Source organism: Anolis sagrei, chromosome 2 (assembly GCF_037176765.1).
Source record: "Anolis sagrei isolate rAnoSag1 chromosome 2, rAnoSag1.mat, whole genome shotgun sequence".
NCBI classification, from domain to species: domain Eukaryota; kingdom Metazoa; phylum Chordata; class Lepidosauria; order Squamata; family Dactyloidae; genus Anolis; species Anolis sagrei.
In genome coordinates, this window is record NC_090022.1 from 128263173 (window position 1) to 128279699 (window position 16527).

The following is a 16527-nucleotide window of genomic DNA, read 5'->3' on the forward strand; positions in this document are numbered from 1 at the left end:
TGAACTAAAACTCCAAAACTCAAGGTCAAAGCTCACCAAACTCTTCCAGTATTTTCTATTAGTCATTGGAGTTCTGTGCGCCAAGTTTGGTTCAATTTCATTGTTGGTGGAATTTGGAATGTTCGTTGATTGCAAGTGGACTATAAATCCCAGCAACTACAACTCCCAAATGACAAAATCACACACACACTCCAACCCCACCAGTATTCAAACTTGGGCATATCAGGTATTTGTACCAAATTTGGTCCAGTGAATGAAAATACATCAGGTTTTTACATTACGATTCATAACAGTAGCAAAATTATAGTTATGAAGTGGCAACCAAAATAATTTTATGGTTGGGGTCACCATAACAGGAGGAACTGTATTTAGGGATCGCAGCATTAGGAAGGTTGAGAAACACTGTCTTAGAGGTATTTGTAAAGTCATCCACATCCTCTGCCTGGTGATGAAAACCCATTTTCTTCCTGAATTGTTTTGACTTCCCCATACAACTCAGCCATGCAGCTGTTCTTCTAAGCGCAGGGATGAATGTTTGATATCACTTACAGGCAATGCTGATCTAAGTGCCATAGAGCTGAGGATTGAGGAGCTGCGCCATCACTTCCGAGTGGAGCATGCAGTCTCTGAGGGCGCCAAGAATGTACTGCGCCTTCTGGGCTCCAGCAAAGTTCAGGACCGCCATGCCATCTCTGAGGTAATGAATATTTCCCTCAGTGGGGGCTACAGAGGAAAGATACAGAGGGAAAGAATTATTTGGAAAAAGTTAACAATTAACAGCGATATGTGGAGAATAAGAGTATTAGTCATGATGGTTATGTGTTCCTTACCTCCCCCTAATACTCACCACATGATTACATTACTTCCTATATCAGTAATAATACTCATCTCCAGAAAACAAGTAGTCCCTTCAATATACAAGAATTGTTATCAATCTTTTGTCATAAAGCATTTATGTTGAGAATGCATTCATAATCTGAGTTTGGGAGGACTTGAAAGAAATGGAAAAGATCAGTCATTTTAAATTGTTTTAGCCAGTTTTACATTTTCTGGTAATTCATATTCTCTTTACTAAATTTGTAATATTTTAAAATTATTGTTATTTGTTGTTTTAGATTGATTTTATTGTAAGTTGCCCTGGGATCTTCAAATATAGGGCAGGATATAAACATTTTAATAAAACAAACGAACAAAATGTGGACTTTTTGCTATTACAACATTTACGAGACTATATCACCCAGTTCTAGATATAGATGATCGTGAAAAATATGAAAATATTTCTAGTTGGATGTTGATGTGACAAGCTCCACAGTTGAGATGTGGCCTGGTATCATTGACAGTACAGTTGCATGAAAATCAATTTAGATCTCTCCTGAAGTGAATGTAGGTCTAAGAGACAGAGAGTTGTTGTTGTTGTTGTTGTTGTTGTTGTTGTTACTATCACAGGAAGACGGCAGTATTTGTGCAAGGTTGATTACTGGAGGAGGGGGAATGGAAATTAAGTGAAAAGTATGTTAGTGATACAGTTGTTGGCTGCTGACCACCTGGGCTTCTGATTATAGGCACAGACGAAACTCAATGAATCGAGCCAGAAGTTGGATCTTTTGAGACATTCGTTAGAACAGCGTCTGTCTGAGTTGCCCCAGGATCATCCCAAGGGCTGTATCATCAAGGAGGAGCTCATCCTGGAGTCTTCACCTACCTTCAGTGTACGCAATAATGCTTCTTACCAACATAACCAGTACAATACCCTCTCCAAGCCATCGCCACTCACAGGTAACTTCATTCCCCATACACTGGGTTTGGATGAGTTTGGGATGCTGCTCCATTGTAAGATTTAGTGCACATTTTGTGCCAACATTGGCTCACTATGAGCAGCCTTACTTTCTGTTTAACCACTCACTCCATCCCAATCTCCCTACTTCATTTGGGCTATGATGAAGTAGGGGGACAGAGCTCCAGCTCTCCAGCCAAAGACTGCCTTGCAGGTTTCAAAATTGCATGCAAAGGCTTCCCTGTTTTGAATGGTCCAGAGTATGGCTAATTGGGCCTTTGTTTTGCTCTTTCTTGTTGGCAGGGACACTGGAAGTGCAACTGTTAGGCTGCAGTGGTCTCTTGGAGTTCGTCCCAGGACGTACCCGTGGCTCTACTGTGTCCCTGCCTTGCAACAGTGCTTTTATGAGCCGCAGCGGACGAGGATTGTACAGCCGGAGTGGTAGTGTGAGTGGCAGAACTACCATCAAATCTGAAGATATCAGCAGTGAGTAGCCTTGCAGGGCGGAGGGGAAAATAACACTGAGAAGAAGACAGGCACTGGGATGCAGCCCAGTTCCACAAGTGCCGTGTGCCTTCCTGCCTTTTTCTCAATAGCTCACCTTGTCTTACAGTGGCCTTTTTCTGTTGTTCCTCCATTTTTCCTCTTTATTGTCCCTCTTGCGTTTTCAGATGAAGTGAGTGCTGTCCTGAAGCTGGATAATGGAGTTGTAGGCCAGACAGCATGGAAACCCATTGGCTTGCAGGCATGGAACCAAACTTTCACTGTGGAGCTGGAGAGGGTATGTGCTAAGATTTAGCCTTCTATGATCTCCACAACTTACCATATATATTCATGCATAAGTCAACCTCATTTATAAGTCAAGGACAAGTTTTGGGGACAAAATTATGGATTGTGATATGACCAATGGATAAGTTTAGGATCATTCCACAGAGAGGAAGAAGTACCAAGCCAACTTAGGGGACCAGCTGCCCCTCACCACTGACACCATTTCACCATTCAGGCATTCAAAAAGGCCAGATGCAGCACCACGGCAGTGAGTAGAGGGGTTGGTGCTTCTTTTATGTGCCGCTCTACACAGAAAGGAGAATTGATCGTTTTTATATATAAAAGTACATTACTTATATTGACCCATGGTTAAGTCTATTTGGATCTTTTGGCTTGATTTTTTGACCAAAATTTTAGACTTTTATTTTAGTATATAGGGCAATCTGTAGTGGAGAAAATTTCCCAATTTGCATGCCTATTGGAAAACAAAGGGGGTGGTGGTTTATAGTCATTCTTATTAGCTGTTGTTTAGCGGAGGTTTAGCAGAGGCGGAGGTTTAGCACAGCTGGTAAATCATCAGCAATTACAAGATCTATCAAAAGGTTGCAAGTTTGAAACCCCGGGTTGGTGTAAACTGCTGTCACCCTAACTCATTGTTTACCTAAGCAATTTGAAAACAGCTTTAGCTGTAATTAGAGAAATTACATACTGCTAAAAAGGTGTTTTACAATGCCATAAAGAAAGAAAATCTGAAAATGCTGGGTGACCAAAAAGAAGAAGTCCTGACGGCTCTTCGTCATAGAGGATAGAGCAACAGCATCCTCTGGACTCAAGCCAAACCTTCCATGGCACCAAAAATAGCTGAAACAAACTACCTCCTTTGGTTCTGTCTGGCTGTGTATTGTCTAATCAAAGTGGCATTGAATGTTTGCCGAGCATATGTACTGTGATCCACCCTGAGTCCCCTTTGGGGTGATAAGGGCGTAATATAAATAAAGTGTTGTTGTTGTTGTTGTCGTCGTTATTATTATCATCATCATCATCATCATCAAAAATCTCCGCTAAGTCATGTACTTCTACAGTATTTCATCGCACAATAGTCACACACACATATACCCTTTTGTGGGGTCCTAAAATGGGTGTTTTTCCTTTCCTCACATAATAGTTGTACCCTTGGTTCACGTGCCTGTGCCTGGACAAGTGAATCAAGGATGCAACTCAGGGAGTGAGGCTTTACCTGCTTGCATGGATGCCCCGTTGCAAAGAAGCAGCCACGTGGTTGGGTGACCCTTCAGCCGCCTGTGCAACTGTCCCCAAAAAGGGACTATTATGTGGTGAAAAAGCCCCTTTTAAGGGAACACCCGCATGGCTGCCCCCTCAAAGGGGCTTTTTTCATTGCACAATAGTCATCACTACATAATAGTTGCATCCCTATTTTAAAGAGAAAAAGGAGGAAAGTGTAACTATTATGCAGTGAAATATGGTAGCTTAGGGGGAAAGGAGATTTCACATGCTGACACAACTGAGGAATTTGTCAATTGCATGACACATGATACAGCAACAGTTATTATATTTTCCCATTTGTACTCATCAAGCAATATATTTCTTAACTTGGTCTTGCTGTCTTTCTGGAGTTTTTCAGAAGTCTAAATTTCAGACAAAAATGGTTGAGCTTTTATATAGCAGTTGTGAGTCTTATGTGGAGTCAGTAACTCCTTGCTGTCGACGTTTTTGTTTAATAATTTCCCTTTGTAACAGGCAAGAGAGCTGGAGATTGGTGTATACTGGCGTGATTACCGAAGTCTCTGTGCCCTGAAATACCTTAAACTGGAGGATTTCCTTGACAACCAACGCCATGAAATCCACCTGGAGTTGGAGCCACAGGGTACTCTCTTGGCAGAGGTAACAAAAAGAGGATTTTAAGTAATCTAGTGAGGTCTTGAATCAGATGCCTAGAAATGTTATATCCAGGGATTTGATAGTCACATTTCATAGCTAAACATGAAAAGACTTGCAGAATGGAAAAGGTAAACATGTGTCTGAAATAACAGTAAAATTACCTCTACATCTATATATATAAATTTGTTAGGGGCATCCAACGAGGAAACAAAACTCAAAAACCCCCCAACGAAACTTAACCAAAATTCCCATGCCCATAACACAACCCACAAGGTACAAACATATCTACTCAAAATGAAAAGCAACACAACAACACACTCACAAAACGGCAAAACAACAAAACTCAAAAATCCCCCAACGAAACTTAACTAAAATCCCCGTGCCCATAACACAACCCACAAGGTACAAACATATCTACTCAAAATGAAAAACAACACAACAACACACTCACAAAACGGCAAAACAACAAAACTCAGAAATCCCCCAACGAAACTTAACCAAAATCCCCGTGCCCATAACACAACCCACAAGGTACAAACATACCTACTCAAAATGAAAAACAACACAACAACACACTCACAAAACGGCAAAACAACAAAACTCAAAAATCCCCCAACGAAACTTAACCAAAATCCCCGTACCCATAACACAACCCACAAGGTATAAACATATCTACTCAAAATGAAAAACAACACAACAACACACTCACAAAATGGCAAAACAACTGAGCATGTGCATTGGCGCCCAACCGCAAGTTCCATCGCGCGCGCACATGGCCTTCCGGCCAACGTTCCCTCTGCGGAAACCATGCCCACTCCAAGCCCCGCCGCGCCGCTTCCCGCACACACACACCCCCTGACGCACACACACACGCAACCCCACGCTCCATCACTCCCCCCACCGCCGCACACACACGCAACCCCACTCCCCCCGCCGCCGCACACACACACACGCAACCCCACTCCCCCCGCCGCCGCACACACACACGCAACCCCACGCTCCATCACTCCCCTGCCCCAATCTTACCTCCTTTTACTTCAGGCCACCTCCAAACCCCACCCCGCCCCTTCCCGCCCTGTCAAAATCTAGGAAAGACAGGAAGGAAAGAAGGAAGAAAGAGAAAGGGAGGTAAAGAAAAAGGGGGAAGGAAGGAAAGTTAGAGGAAGAAGAAAAGGAAAGAAAAGGAAAGATGGAAGGAAAGGAAAGAGAGACAGCAGAAGAGAAAGAAAAAGGAGGAAGGAAGGAAAGAGATAGAGAAAGAAGAGGAGAAGGAAAGATGGGAAGGAAGGAAGGAAGGAAGGAAGGAAGGAAGGAAGGAAGGAAGGAGGGAAAGAAGGAGAGAAAGAGGGAAGGTTGGCCACAGCAACGCGTGGCGGGTAAAGGTTGTTATTCCTATGATTATTATGATGCTATTATTCCTATGAGACCCTTTTAGGGGGAATGGGAGAGGTGTCAGGTCCCGGAGGCAATGCATTGCATTATTGTTATTGTTATGATGGTGGTGAAATAAAAGGAAATAAAAAGTGAAAGAAGGAAGCAAACAGGGAGGGAAGAAAGGCAAATGAAGAAAGGGGGAGGGAATGAAGGAAAGAGAGAAGGATGAAACCAAGTAGTGAAAGAAGGAAAGAAAGAAAGAGGTAGAGAAGGAAGAAAGTAGAGAAAGGGGGAGGAAAAGGGGGAAGGAATAGGTAGGGACCTCTCTTTCGTAATAGTCCAGATATCTACCTCAACTTTGATAAGTTTTACTATAGGCCACAGCAACGCGTGGCAGGGCACAGCTAGTATAGATATAAAATGGAAACATGTCTTGAGAGAAATGACAAATTCCAGCTTCCAGATATGGTAGGGATTGTTGTCCAACTATGATGGAAAGGCCATAGAATCTCTTCCACTGTTCTACCATTTCAGCTACAGTACCAAGTATTTTATGCAGAGTCTAGGGGAGGCTTTTACACACTACTTAGTAATACTTAGTAAAGACTCGAGCAGTCTTAAGTTGATTGTATAATCATAAAAACAACTTTTCAACTGTTTTCAATAATCCCACTCTTCCTACCATTACATTTGTACCTCACATTGACAGAGGTATGAGGCAAAGAAACAAATGTTTTATGCTACGAAGAATGTTATGCAGCTCTATTCTTGCTGACTCATGTTCTTGGATAGCACAAAATACTACTGTATTCGAAGCGATCCAGGTAAATATCAGATAGGCTTCGGGGATTGCATTGCCAAGGATGACATTGCCATGTTGGATGTCACGGTGTGGGAATAATAAAGGCAAATGTTGTTATGGCACAAATAATGTAACAGCAGTAACAATAGAGACCAGATTTAAAGTAAAGAGGGTATACAAAGTATAGGTTTCAATTTATAAATAGTGCTGAGTGAACTTTTTAAGTTATCTGAGAAAGACCAATATTCCTGAATCACCATGTTTCATTTGCATGGTGCAATAGGTAATAACCATTATGGACAGGGACTATAACTGGCCAGAATAACATTAGCCAGATTCAGTCTTGAAAAAGGCTTTCCTTTCACAAAGAAATATTGTTATGAGAATTCTTGTTTGTTTATATTTAACTTAGGCTTTGGTATGCTACCCAGGGAGACAGTTGAGAAAGTGAAGTCAAAATATCCCAGCTTCTATTTTATGTATGTTTCTAAACTGGATGGAACAACAACCTCTAACCTCCTAAAGTGCTAAAGTGGTTGACTTATGAACACAGAGATTAGTGAGAGGATTGCCACCCTTGCTTTTAAGCTTCAGGGATGCCTTCTGATACCATTTCTTCAGATAGTTTCATCACTGTGTTTATTATTTTCATGTTAAGTTTTTATCATTTTGTATGTTATGTGTGAATTTATAAAAAGAATCTATACAAAATCATGATTGTAATTGATGTCATCGTGGTATGCCTTTGTTTCCAATTTAATGGTGACCTTAAAGGAAACTTTTCATGGTTTTTTAAAATAGGTTTTGTTCACCGAGGGTTCACTTTTGCCTTCCCCTGAGACCAAGAGAATGCCCAAAGTCATCTAATGAGCTTCCATGATCAAACAGGCTTTTGAACCCTGATCTTCAGAGTCATTGTCCAGTGCTCAAACCACAACACCATGCTGCCTCTCTTGGGTCATGATAGCAATGTCTAAGTCAACTTTTCTTTATTAGGTTCTCTTATTCTTTAGTACAGAGAAAGGATGTGAAATCTGTGTCCCTGAAGATGTTGTTGGGCTATACTTCCAATCATACTGGCTGATATTGCTAGGGAGTCCAGAAATGTCTGGAAATAATAGATCCACCATCCCTAGTGGAAAGGGCCAGGATTTCCCGAAAGTGACTATTTAGAAATCCAGAAGAATAGTTTGTGGAAGCTCTTCATTCTCTTAGCCTAAGAAATGAATATTTCCTTCTTACTGAATCTTATGGCAAAACCAGACTTCCTCACAGTAGAGGAAAATTTCTTCTACCTCAGCTGATGTAATTTTTAGGTAGCAATCAACCTGCCTGTTAGCCTTGATCTTCGGGCCCCTTTTGTACTCTGCTAGTGTTGGGGCTGGAGTGGCTGTCCAGTGTGCAGTCTGTCCTGGCTGAACTTTCCTTATTTTCCTTTGCTGCAGGTTACTTTTTTTAACCCTGTCATTGAGCGCATACCCAAGCTTCAGCGACAGAAAAAGATCTTCTCTAAGCAACAAGGTAAGAAATGGGACACTCTCTGAATAATAGAACTATAACCATCCAACTGTGTTTGGACTGCAGAGATGTTCTCTTAACACACATTGTGAAGGTTTTGATTGCATCACACATGTCTGCCATCAGGGCACCTTTAGACAGAGAGAGATCACTGTGGAAATGTGTTGTAATGCATATTCTAGTGTCACATTTAGTGACAAAGAGATGGCAATGCCATTTTTGTTGAGCTGTTGTTTTGCTGTGAAAGCTGTATGGCATACTGTTAAGGTTGAATATAGATTCTGGCTTATTGGGACTGCGGGTAGCACAGCAGGTTAAACTGCCAGCTGCAGAAAAACTTGCCAACCAGAAGGTTGGCGGTTCAAAGCCTAAAGTCGAGATGAGCTCCTGCTGTTAGCCCTAGCTTCTACCTACCTAGCAGTTCAAAAACAAAATGTGAGTAAGTCAGTAGGTACCGCTTTGGCGGGGAGGTAAAATGCACCCATGCAAACATGCTGGCATTACGATCAGGAAGGCGTCCACAGACAACGGGCTTCTTGGCACGTAAAATGGACAAGAGCACCTCCCCATGGCTGGAGTTGAGCACAGCCTCCAAAAACGCTGGAGATGAAAAGGGGGAAGCCTTTACCTCTCTGTCTATGTACTGTATGTCTTTGATGTTAATTGTATAATGGCATTGAATATTTGCCATATATGTATTCTATAATCTGCTCAGAGTCCCCTCAGGGAGACAGAGCAGAATATAAATAGTGTATTATTATTAATTATATTGTTCTGTCACTTTGAAAGCAAAAGAGCCTAGTGACAGTCTGTGCAAAATATTCTTCCTCTCAAGGCATGTTTTAAAATCAGGTTTGAATTGTAACAAAGGTTGAAACAAATAAAACTTTCTATGAGTTAAGTGGTCTGAAAAAGATATTACAGCAAAATGTGGAGGATTAGGGTGTTAGACATAATGGTTATTGTAACACCTTGAGGATCAGAGGTGACATAAGTCCAAATGTGAGCAGCAGAATGCAATTGCCCTGCTTGGGAGCTTTCCAGAGCCATCGGAAGCACCAATGTGGAACCAGGAGGCTGGATTAGATAGGCTTCCAGTATTTACAGTAGTGCTTGCACTATTTCAAGTGACTCTGCCTCTTTCTCTCCTTCCAAGGCAAGGCTTTCCTGCGTGCCCGCCAGATGAACATTGATATAGCCACATGGGTGCGACTCCTGCGGCGCATTATCCCCACCGCCAGCACCACAGGGACTTATAGCCCCTCGACACAGATGAACCCGGCAGCTAGCTCAGAAAGAAGACACAGCCTCAATTCTGGGTAGGCCACTATACTGGCTAGAAATGTAGCTTGCTGTGCTATAAAAACCAAATTTTTCACAGGAAGACAAACCAAATGGCAAATTTTATTTCCTTTTTGTTGCAAAAATGAGGTGAATATATGTAAGTCTGGCAATATATTTGAGATGATCGTGTTGAGATACCCTGTGTTTTGATTATAATAAGTCCCACCCAAACCAGTGAAGTTATAGGCATCAAACAGAAGTGATCTCCAACTTACCATCACCTGTCAATGTGAATATGTATATCTCTATGTTTTTTATGGCAGCTAAGTATTATGCAAGTTTCTCTGCTTTATATTTCTTTCATAACTATGCAGGCTCTACATCCCTATACAGTTTTCTTCCAGGATCCCATTTGCAAAGCAACCATAGCTCTTTTCATGAGCAAGCACTTCCCTTTGTCCAGGATATCTTTTTGAAGCCTTAGTTTGTACCTTAATCAGTCAAATAACTGTCTGATTATGAGATGCAAGGGGGCCAGCATGTCTTCGAGACAAAAACCTAGGTGAAGTTTTCCCCACCTTCTGAATAAGCTGCAGCAGCCATGATTTTGCCAGGATATTCTCTAGACTGACATTTTCACCCTCTCTAGGGATGTTGTCATTGAGAAGCTGAACTTAGAAGGTGACAGAGTTGAACAGATGGGCCAGGATGACAGTGAACTGCCTGGGAAGGTCTTGTTGGTACGTTTGCTTCCCTTTTTTTGACCAGGTCTTACAGGAGCCGATTCTTGTCTCCTGTGCCATAAACAGCAGATAGTTGCCTTAAGGCTCTCTTTAAGTGCCTGTGCTTCGTTTGCTTCTTTAGGGCCTACAAACTGGAGAGGAGATCCCCTTCCAATTGGAGCTGGGCCCAGGATGTGAGGCCAAAGGATCTGAGGGTATTTTTCCCAGGTAAGGGACCAAGGGGCAAACATCTCTCTCCTCTTCTCTTGTTTTATAACTCGGTCTCAGCCACATTTTCTTGCTATAATCTGATCCTACCTCCTGAGCAGGGCTAATGAGCTTGGTGTGCCTTGATGTGTTTCCTGTCATCAGATGACACTCCAGGCCTTGGGCTTATTTTTCTGTACCTGAAATGTAGAATAATCATCTCTCCAAACTGAATGTCTAGCACTTTAGATCCTTTTGTAGGAAATCAATCCATACCCTTCACTTCCCGGTGAGACTGAGTGGGGCAAATGATAGTGGCTATGTACCAGTTATATATGTATTGATTGATTGGCTGGTTGAATTTATACTCTGCTTTTCCCATGGGATTGGATACAAGGTGGCACTCAGCTCAAACAAGTCCTTTGATCCTTGCAGTGTCCTGGAGGATTCTTATTCTTTTCAGTTTCTTTACAAGAGCAGTAGTTTTTCAGCCAGTTCCCATATTTATCAGAAGAATTAGTTTTAGAAGCCTATTCTCCTGCTGGATTAGTTGCATATGGGACAGAGATAATGGTGATGATAATTTCTTGATGATTCCCACTTCCCAGTACTTCAGGGGAGGGGGAGAAGATAATATATCTGACTTGCTCTTTCATCTTGCAACAGCCACCTGAGAAAAACACCTCTCACTATAGATGATTTCCGTTTTGTAGCTGTGCTGGGCCGTGGACACTTTGGCAAGGTGAATATTGCCTAACTATGTGAGGTTCTTGTCGTTTCCTTTCCTTCAAAATTTCCAGTCTCTATCTGCCATTAAGCAGCATATCTGTCTCCCCATCTTGACTAATCAAAAGCCATCTACCATGTATTGCAGAGCAGAATGTGTGTAGGGGGTGAGATGGGCATGGGTTGAGGACTTGAGGGCTTTGGCTGCTTACCTCTAGCCTGTATGGATATTTTCTTTTTGGTTGTTATCTCTAGTGATGGTAATAGTTACTATATTTAGTAACTATTGTCTTGGTGATGCTTTTGTTTGGATCTAGGTGCTATTATCTGAGTTACATCGAACAGGGAATCTATTTGCTATTAAAGCCTTGAAGAAGGGAGACATCATTGCAAGGGATGAGGTGGAAAGGTGAGTCTGTGCTAGTGACAGAAAAAGTCATGTTACTATTGTGATTGGAGTGGAGGGAAGGGGATGCTGTAGACCTGTTTTTTTTTTAAATTCTGTTGCCACATTTGTACTAATTTGGTATAGGGCCCAACCATACTGTGCTTTGCCCATGTTTTGTTGCAGAAAGAATGAGGTGCTCAGAGATAGGTTTTGATTGCAAGAAAGAAAGCTGGCATTTTGTACAGAAGGGTGGAAAATCATTTTGCTTTTCCTTCTAGCCTTTCATTTGTTTACTTCACTTCCCAATTCCCATACAACGTCATTGCTCAGCCTCATAAAGAGAAAGGCTGGATTTATTCTATAAGTAGATCTACCTCTTGCACTGATACCTTTTAGGTCACCACAGCTACCAAACCTATAACTACATACGAGTACAAGGGTAGAAGCATAATTAATTGCATGATAAATTGGTCACTAGATGCACACACTTGCAGCAAGGTTTGTTTTATTGGGTTGTGGATGAAGAACATTGTCTGACATGGTAAATGTCTGCCTCCAGAACTGCATCATTTCAGTAAGACGACTTTACATACATATTTATAAAGAGACTAGGAGCAGTGGATTCAAATAACAGGAAAGGCGATTCCACCTGAACATTAGGAAGAACTTCCTGACTGTAAAAGCTGTTCAACAGTGGAACTCTCTGCCTCAGAGTATAGTGGAAGCTCCTCCTTTGGAGGCTTTTAAACAGAGGCTGGATGGCCATCTATTGGAGTTACTTTGATTGTGCTTTTCCTGCATGGCTGGGGGTTGGACTACATGGACCATGTGGTATCTTCCACCTCTCTTATTTTATGATTCTATGCTGGTGCAGCCACCTCTATGTGTTTTCATACACCAAGACTAAGTAACTGTATATGTGGGCAATAATGATAGCTGATGAACTCTTATCATTAACAAGTACCAGTTACACTATGGTTGTAACCTACTTTAATATAGCTTTTCCTTTCTTGTTAGCCTGATGTGTGAGAAACGGATCTTCGAAATTGTGACCCATGCAAAGCACCCCTTCCTAGTGAACCTTTTTGCCTGTTTCCAGACACCACAGCATGTCTGTTTTGTTATGGAGTACACAGCAGGTGGAGACCTCATGATGCACATCCACACAGATGTTTTCACAGAGCCACGTGCCACGTAAGTGCTGGGTAAGAGAGAGGGAGGCACATCCTGCAAAACCCAATCAGGTTAGAGGCTAAAAGAATCCTGTCTGGTGCTTTCATAGATGTCAATCCCCTTCCAGTACACCAAGAGCAGGTCTTGGCTATATTATTCCTTCCCCCCACCAAACTCCTGAGCTTTGACACTCTAATTATTGTTGACTCCCAGAATAGGACTGGGTGTTATTTAGTGTTACAGTGGTTTTCTCCCTTTGTTGCCCTCTGCAGATTTTATGCTGCTTGTGTTGTCCTCGGGTTGCAATTTCTTCATGACCACAAAATTGTATACAGGTAAGCAACAACACATAGGCCATTCTTCCTGTATTCTTCCATCTTCTTTAGCACTTTTAACATGTTTTTATGTCAGCTTTGTGCACTACCCTAGTTCCTTTAGCTTTTTAATAGTAGTTTCTTTGAAATGTGAGCCATGTTCTCTTGCATGCAGAACTGTTTTTGGTAATAATATTGTTAATTTTTGCAAATTTTGCTGCCACCAAAATAGCTCAGGCCTCTTTCCATATTTGAGTGCATTTTCAGTAACCCTATAACCCATTTTTGGGGCAGTAGTCATGTTTTCTGCATACATTTCTCTTCTCCTGCAGGGACCTAAAGCTGGATAATTTACTGCTGGATACAGAGGGATATGTGAAGATCGCAGACTTTGGCCTCTGCAAGGAAGGTGATTGTTTGGGCTGGAATGGATGCCTCCCCACCAGACATAGGATTCTGTAAATCAAAATTCAAACATTATGAAGTCAGCTTTCAGAAGTGATACCAGATGAGCATACTGCCCTAGTTAGCAATAAACTGATATGCAGCCATCCCAAGAACAGTTTAGGTATTAGGGAAGAGAAGCAGAAAAAGTATCTATTTTGCCAAGATCTTGTGTTTGACTCATAATTCTATGAAATCTCAACACAGTACAGCTGTATTAAATTTCAAAATTATCATGAGAAATAGTGCACTTTGATTCCTTTACCATCTTTCCCCCACTCCTAAGTTTTAGATGCTTACTCTTCCATGTATTTTGCACAGGATTGTCAGTGAGATCATATTTTCATAACAACTTTCTTCTGCTTTGGTAGGGATGGGCTATGCTGACCGCACAAGCACATTCTGTGGCACACCAGAGTTTCTGGCTCCTGAGGTGCTGACAGATACATCATACACAAGAGCTGTTGACTGGTGGGGCTTGGGTGTCCTTATCTATGAGATGCTTGTGGGGGAGGTGAGTCTCACTTATATGACTATGGAAACCTTCCTGTCAGTGAGTCAGTGTTTTGGTAGTGAAACAGATTTGATTGTATGCAACTGCAAAATTTAGACATCTTGTTGTTTGCTTTCACATGCTTTCTCATTTGTGGCAACCCTAAGGTGAAACTATCACAGGGTTTTCTTAGTATGATTTATTTAGAGGGGTGTTGCCAATGCCTACCTCTGAGGCTGAGAGTGTGTGACTTGTCCAAGGTCATCCAGTGGGGTTTCATGGCAGAACACAGATTTTAACCCTGGTCTCAAGAGTCTAAATCTAACACTTAACCACACTGATTGACAGAGGAAAATTAAACAGGGTTTTGGTTCCCCATTAAGATCCTAAGTGAGAAAGAGGTATGTGTTGAAGTGAGTAAGCCTACTGGAGGCTATGCTATTTTAGGTGGAGTGAGAGTCTAAGAATTACTAAGAAAACTGACTTTAAAAAAATACACACCTCTCTACTGATTGTGCCTCTTGGTTTGCAGTCCCCTTTCCCTGGAGATGATGAAGAGGAAGTATTTGACAGCATTGTCAATGATGAGGTGCGCTATCCTCGCTTCCTTTCCACGGAGGCCATTGGTATCATGAGACGGGTAAGTTTAAGTGCTTCTTGGCTGAGTAAAGACATGCCAGAGCCAAAGAGTATAAGATTCCCATGAAGCTGGTCTAGGCTGAGGAGAACAGGGAGGGAGGGAGGGAGAATGGTGTGGCGTAATGTAAAAATAAACCACATGTAGTTCACGTTTGATCAGTCCACATACTGCCTTGCCAGAGGGAAAAAAAACATGCCACAAAAATGAACAACATATGTACAGAACAACATTGTTCAGAACAACATATGTACAATGTGGTCAGTTGCGTCAACTCACATAATGTCCTTTTATGAGAGGTTTAAAATGATATTTCTTTGTCCATATGGATAAACTCCTCCAGGAGCCCATGAAGCAACTCCAAACTCTGTCTCTCTCTGCTTCATTCTGCTTCTCTTCTAACACCTGCGTAGCTCAAGCCTGAAAAATGTAACAGTAACCAAAAGTCACAGGTTCAGCCAGCTCCCCGCACGAAGCCTGGCCAATCAGCTTCATGCCTCGTATTTCACAGTTGACACACACAAACACACACACTAGCTGATTTCTTGCATGCTCTAACAAATGGGACCTTCCACACAATGACATAACATTCTGTGGTCAGCCATTTGCCTTGCTTCAGGCCTGGGTGGTATCAGTGGGCCCACAGAAGATGCAACTCCCCTTTGTCCACCCACCCCTGGAAAGAGGAGGTAGTGGGTGGCAATTAGTTAAGTGTGGGTTAATCTGTCCCATGGGATAGCCCAGCACTACTCATTGTTTGTCATTCAGCTGTTGCGGCGGAACCCAGAACGGCGGCTGGGCTCCAGTGAGCGTGATGCGGAAGATGTAAAGAAGCAGCCATTCTTCAGGGTCAGTATGAGTTTTTCTTTTCCTATAGTCTTTCTTTAGGATATGCTAACAGAGAGAGGGAAGTCTATCTAGTTTCTTTGTAAATAGATAGTTGCTATTTTGAGGCTGCTTTCCATTGGGCCAGTACTACTATACCTTCCTAACACAACTACAAAGAATTTATTTGAAGATCACAATTAATAAAGAGTTTGTGGTCTTAACTGTGTTTCAGCACAAAAAAGAAATTGACTTGTGACACCTTTATTAGGCATAACACTGCAAGGTGTTCTCTCATGATGTGAATAACTAAATCCTACTGCATAACATCTCATTATTATTAGTCACCGGTTTTGTTGCCTACCTAAAACCTATTGCTGACATGACAAGGAAGTGCTTATCCTGGCTCTCTGTGCCCTGTCTCGGAGTGTAGTGAAAGCTTCTTCCTTTGAGGCTTTTAAACAGAGGCTCTATGGCCATCTGCTGGGGACACTTTGATTATGCTTTTTCTACATGGCAGGGGGTTGGACTAGATGGCTCATTCAGTCTTTGAACACCATCCCCTGATGTTGTGTATTGAGTGCTGCAGATTATGTGGCTTCTTAAAGAAACCCTTGCTCTGAGCCTGCAAGCCTGTTTTTCTGCACTTGCTACAGTGACCAATGCATCATTTCAGTTTCTTTTATGTCTATTAGGAATGTACAACCCATTAAAAATGGTTCAAAAATAATTACTAAACTGGAGGGTGCTGGCATTTTGTTTCTCAAGTGTTTCTAAAATATAGTTAGTGAAAAAAATGTTACTATAACAAGACTTATTTCTTTACAGTAATTGCACATAATTTACTATGATTGGGGAAATTTCAGGGACTCCTTTCTCCCTCATTTTTAAAGCTATTGGGGTGAAACTTTTTACAATGGTAATACACATTTATCACTGTTAACCCACCAAATTTCAGAATGTTTCACTTATCCACTGATTTTTAGAGAATTTTTATAAACAACATTTTAAAAAAACGACAAGAGCTATCTCCTTGAATTTTCTATACAATGACAGGAGATAAGAGGGGATCATTCTCCCAGATTTTCAGAAATATTCATACATCTACAGATTTTAGGGATTTAAAAAAAATGATAAAAACTTTTTTAAAGCCATAACAGCTATCTCATTGAATTTCTC

At 41.6% G+C, this 16527-nt stretch overlaps 1 protein-coding gene across 2 annotated transcripts in view; it reads left to right on the forward strand.

Annotated features, from left to right (window-relative positions):
* The window catches only part of PKN1 (protein kinase N1), a 90679-nt gene that overhangs the window by 67925 nt on the left and 6227 nt on the right, over positions 1 to 16527 (forward strand). For both annotated transcript variants that reach the window (XM_060764391.2, XM_060764390.2), the window contains exons 5-21: positions 552 to 697; positions 1563 to 1776; positions 2078 to 2260; positions 2446 to 2555; positions 4301 to 4444; positions 8063 to 8138; positions 9292 to 9454; positions 10069 to 10159; positions 10284 to 10369; positions 11015 to 11090; positions 11392 to 11483; positions 12480 to 12656; positions 12908 to 12970; positions 13282 to 13358; positions 13765 to 13907; positions 14419 to 14526; positions 15292 to 15372. In XM_060764391.2, coding sequence (XP_060620374.2) covers positions 552 to 697; positions 1563 to 1776; positions 2078 to 2260; positions 2446 to 2555; positions 4301 to 4444; positions 8063 to 8138; positions 9292 to 9454; positions 10069 to 10159; positions 10284 to 10369; positions 11015 to 11090; positions 11392 to 11483; positions 12480 to 12656; positions 12908 to 12970; positions 13282 to 13358; positions 13765 to 13907; positions 14419 to 14526; positions 15292 to 15372 — 2030 coding nt within the window. The remainder of the gene's footprint in view (positions 1 to 551; positions 698 to 1562; positions 1777 to 2077; positions 2261 to 2445; positions 2556 to 4300; positions 4445 to 8062; positions 8139 to 9291; positions 9455 to 10068; positions 10160 to 10283; positions 10370 to 11014; positions 11091 to 11391; positions 11484 to 12479; positions 12657 to 12907; positions 12971 to 13281; positions 13359 to 13764; positions 13908 to 14418; positions 14527 to 15291; positions 15373 to 16527) is intronic.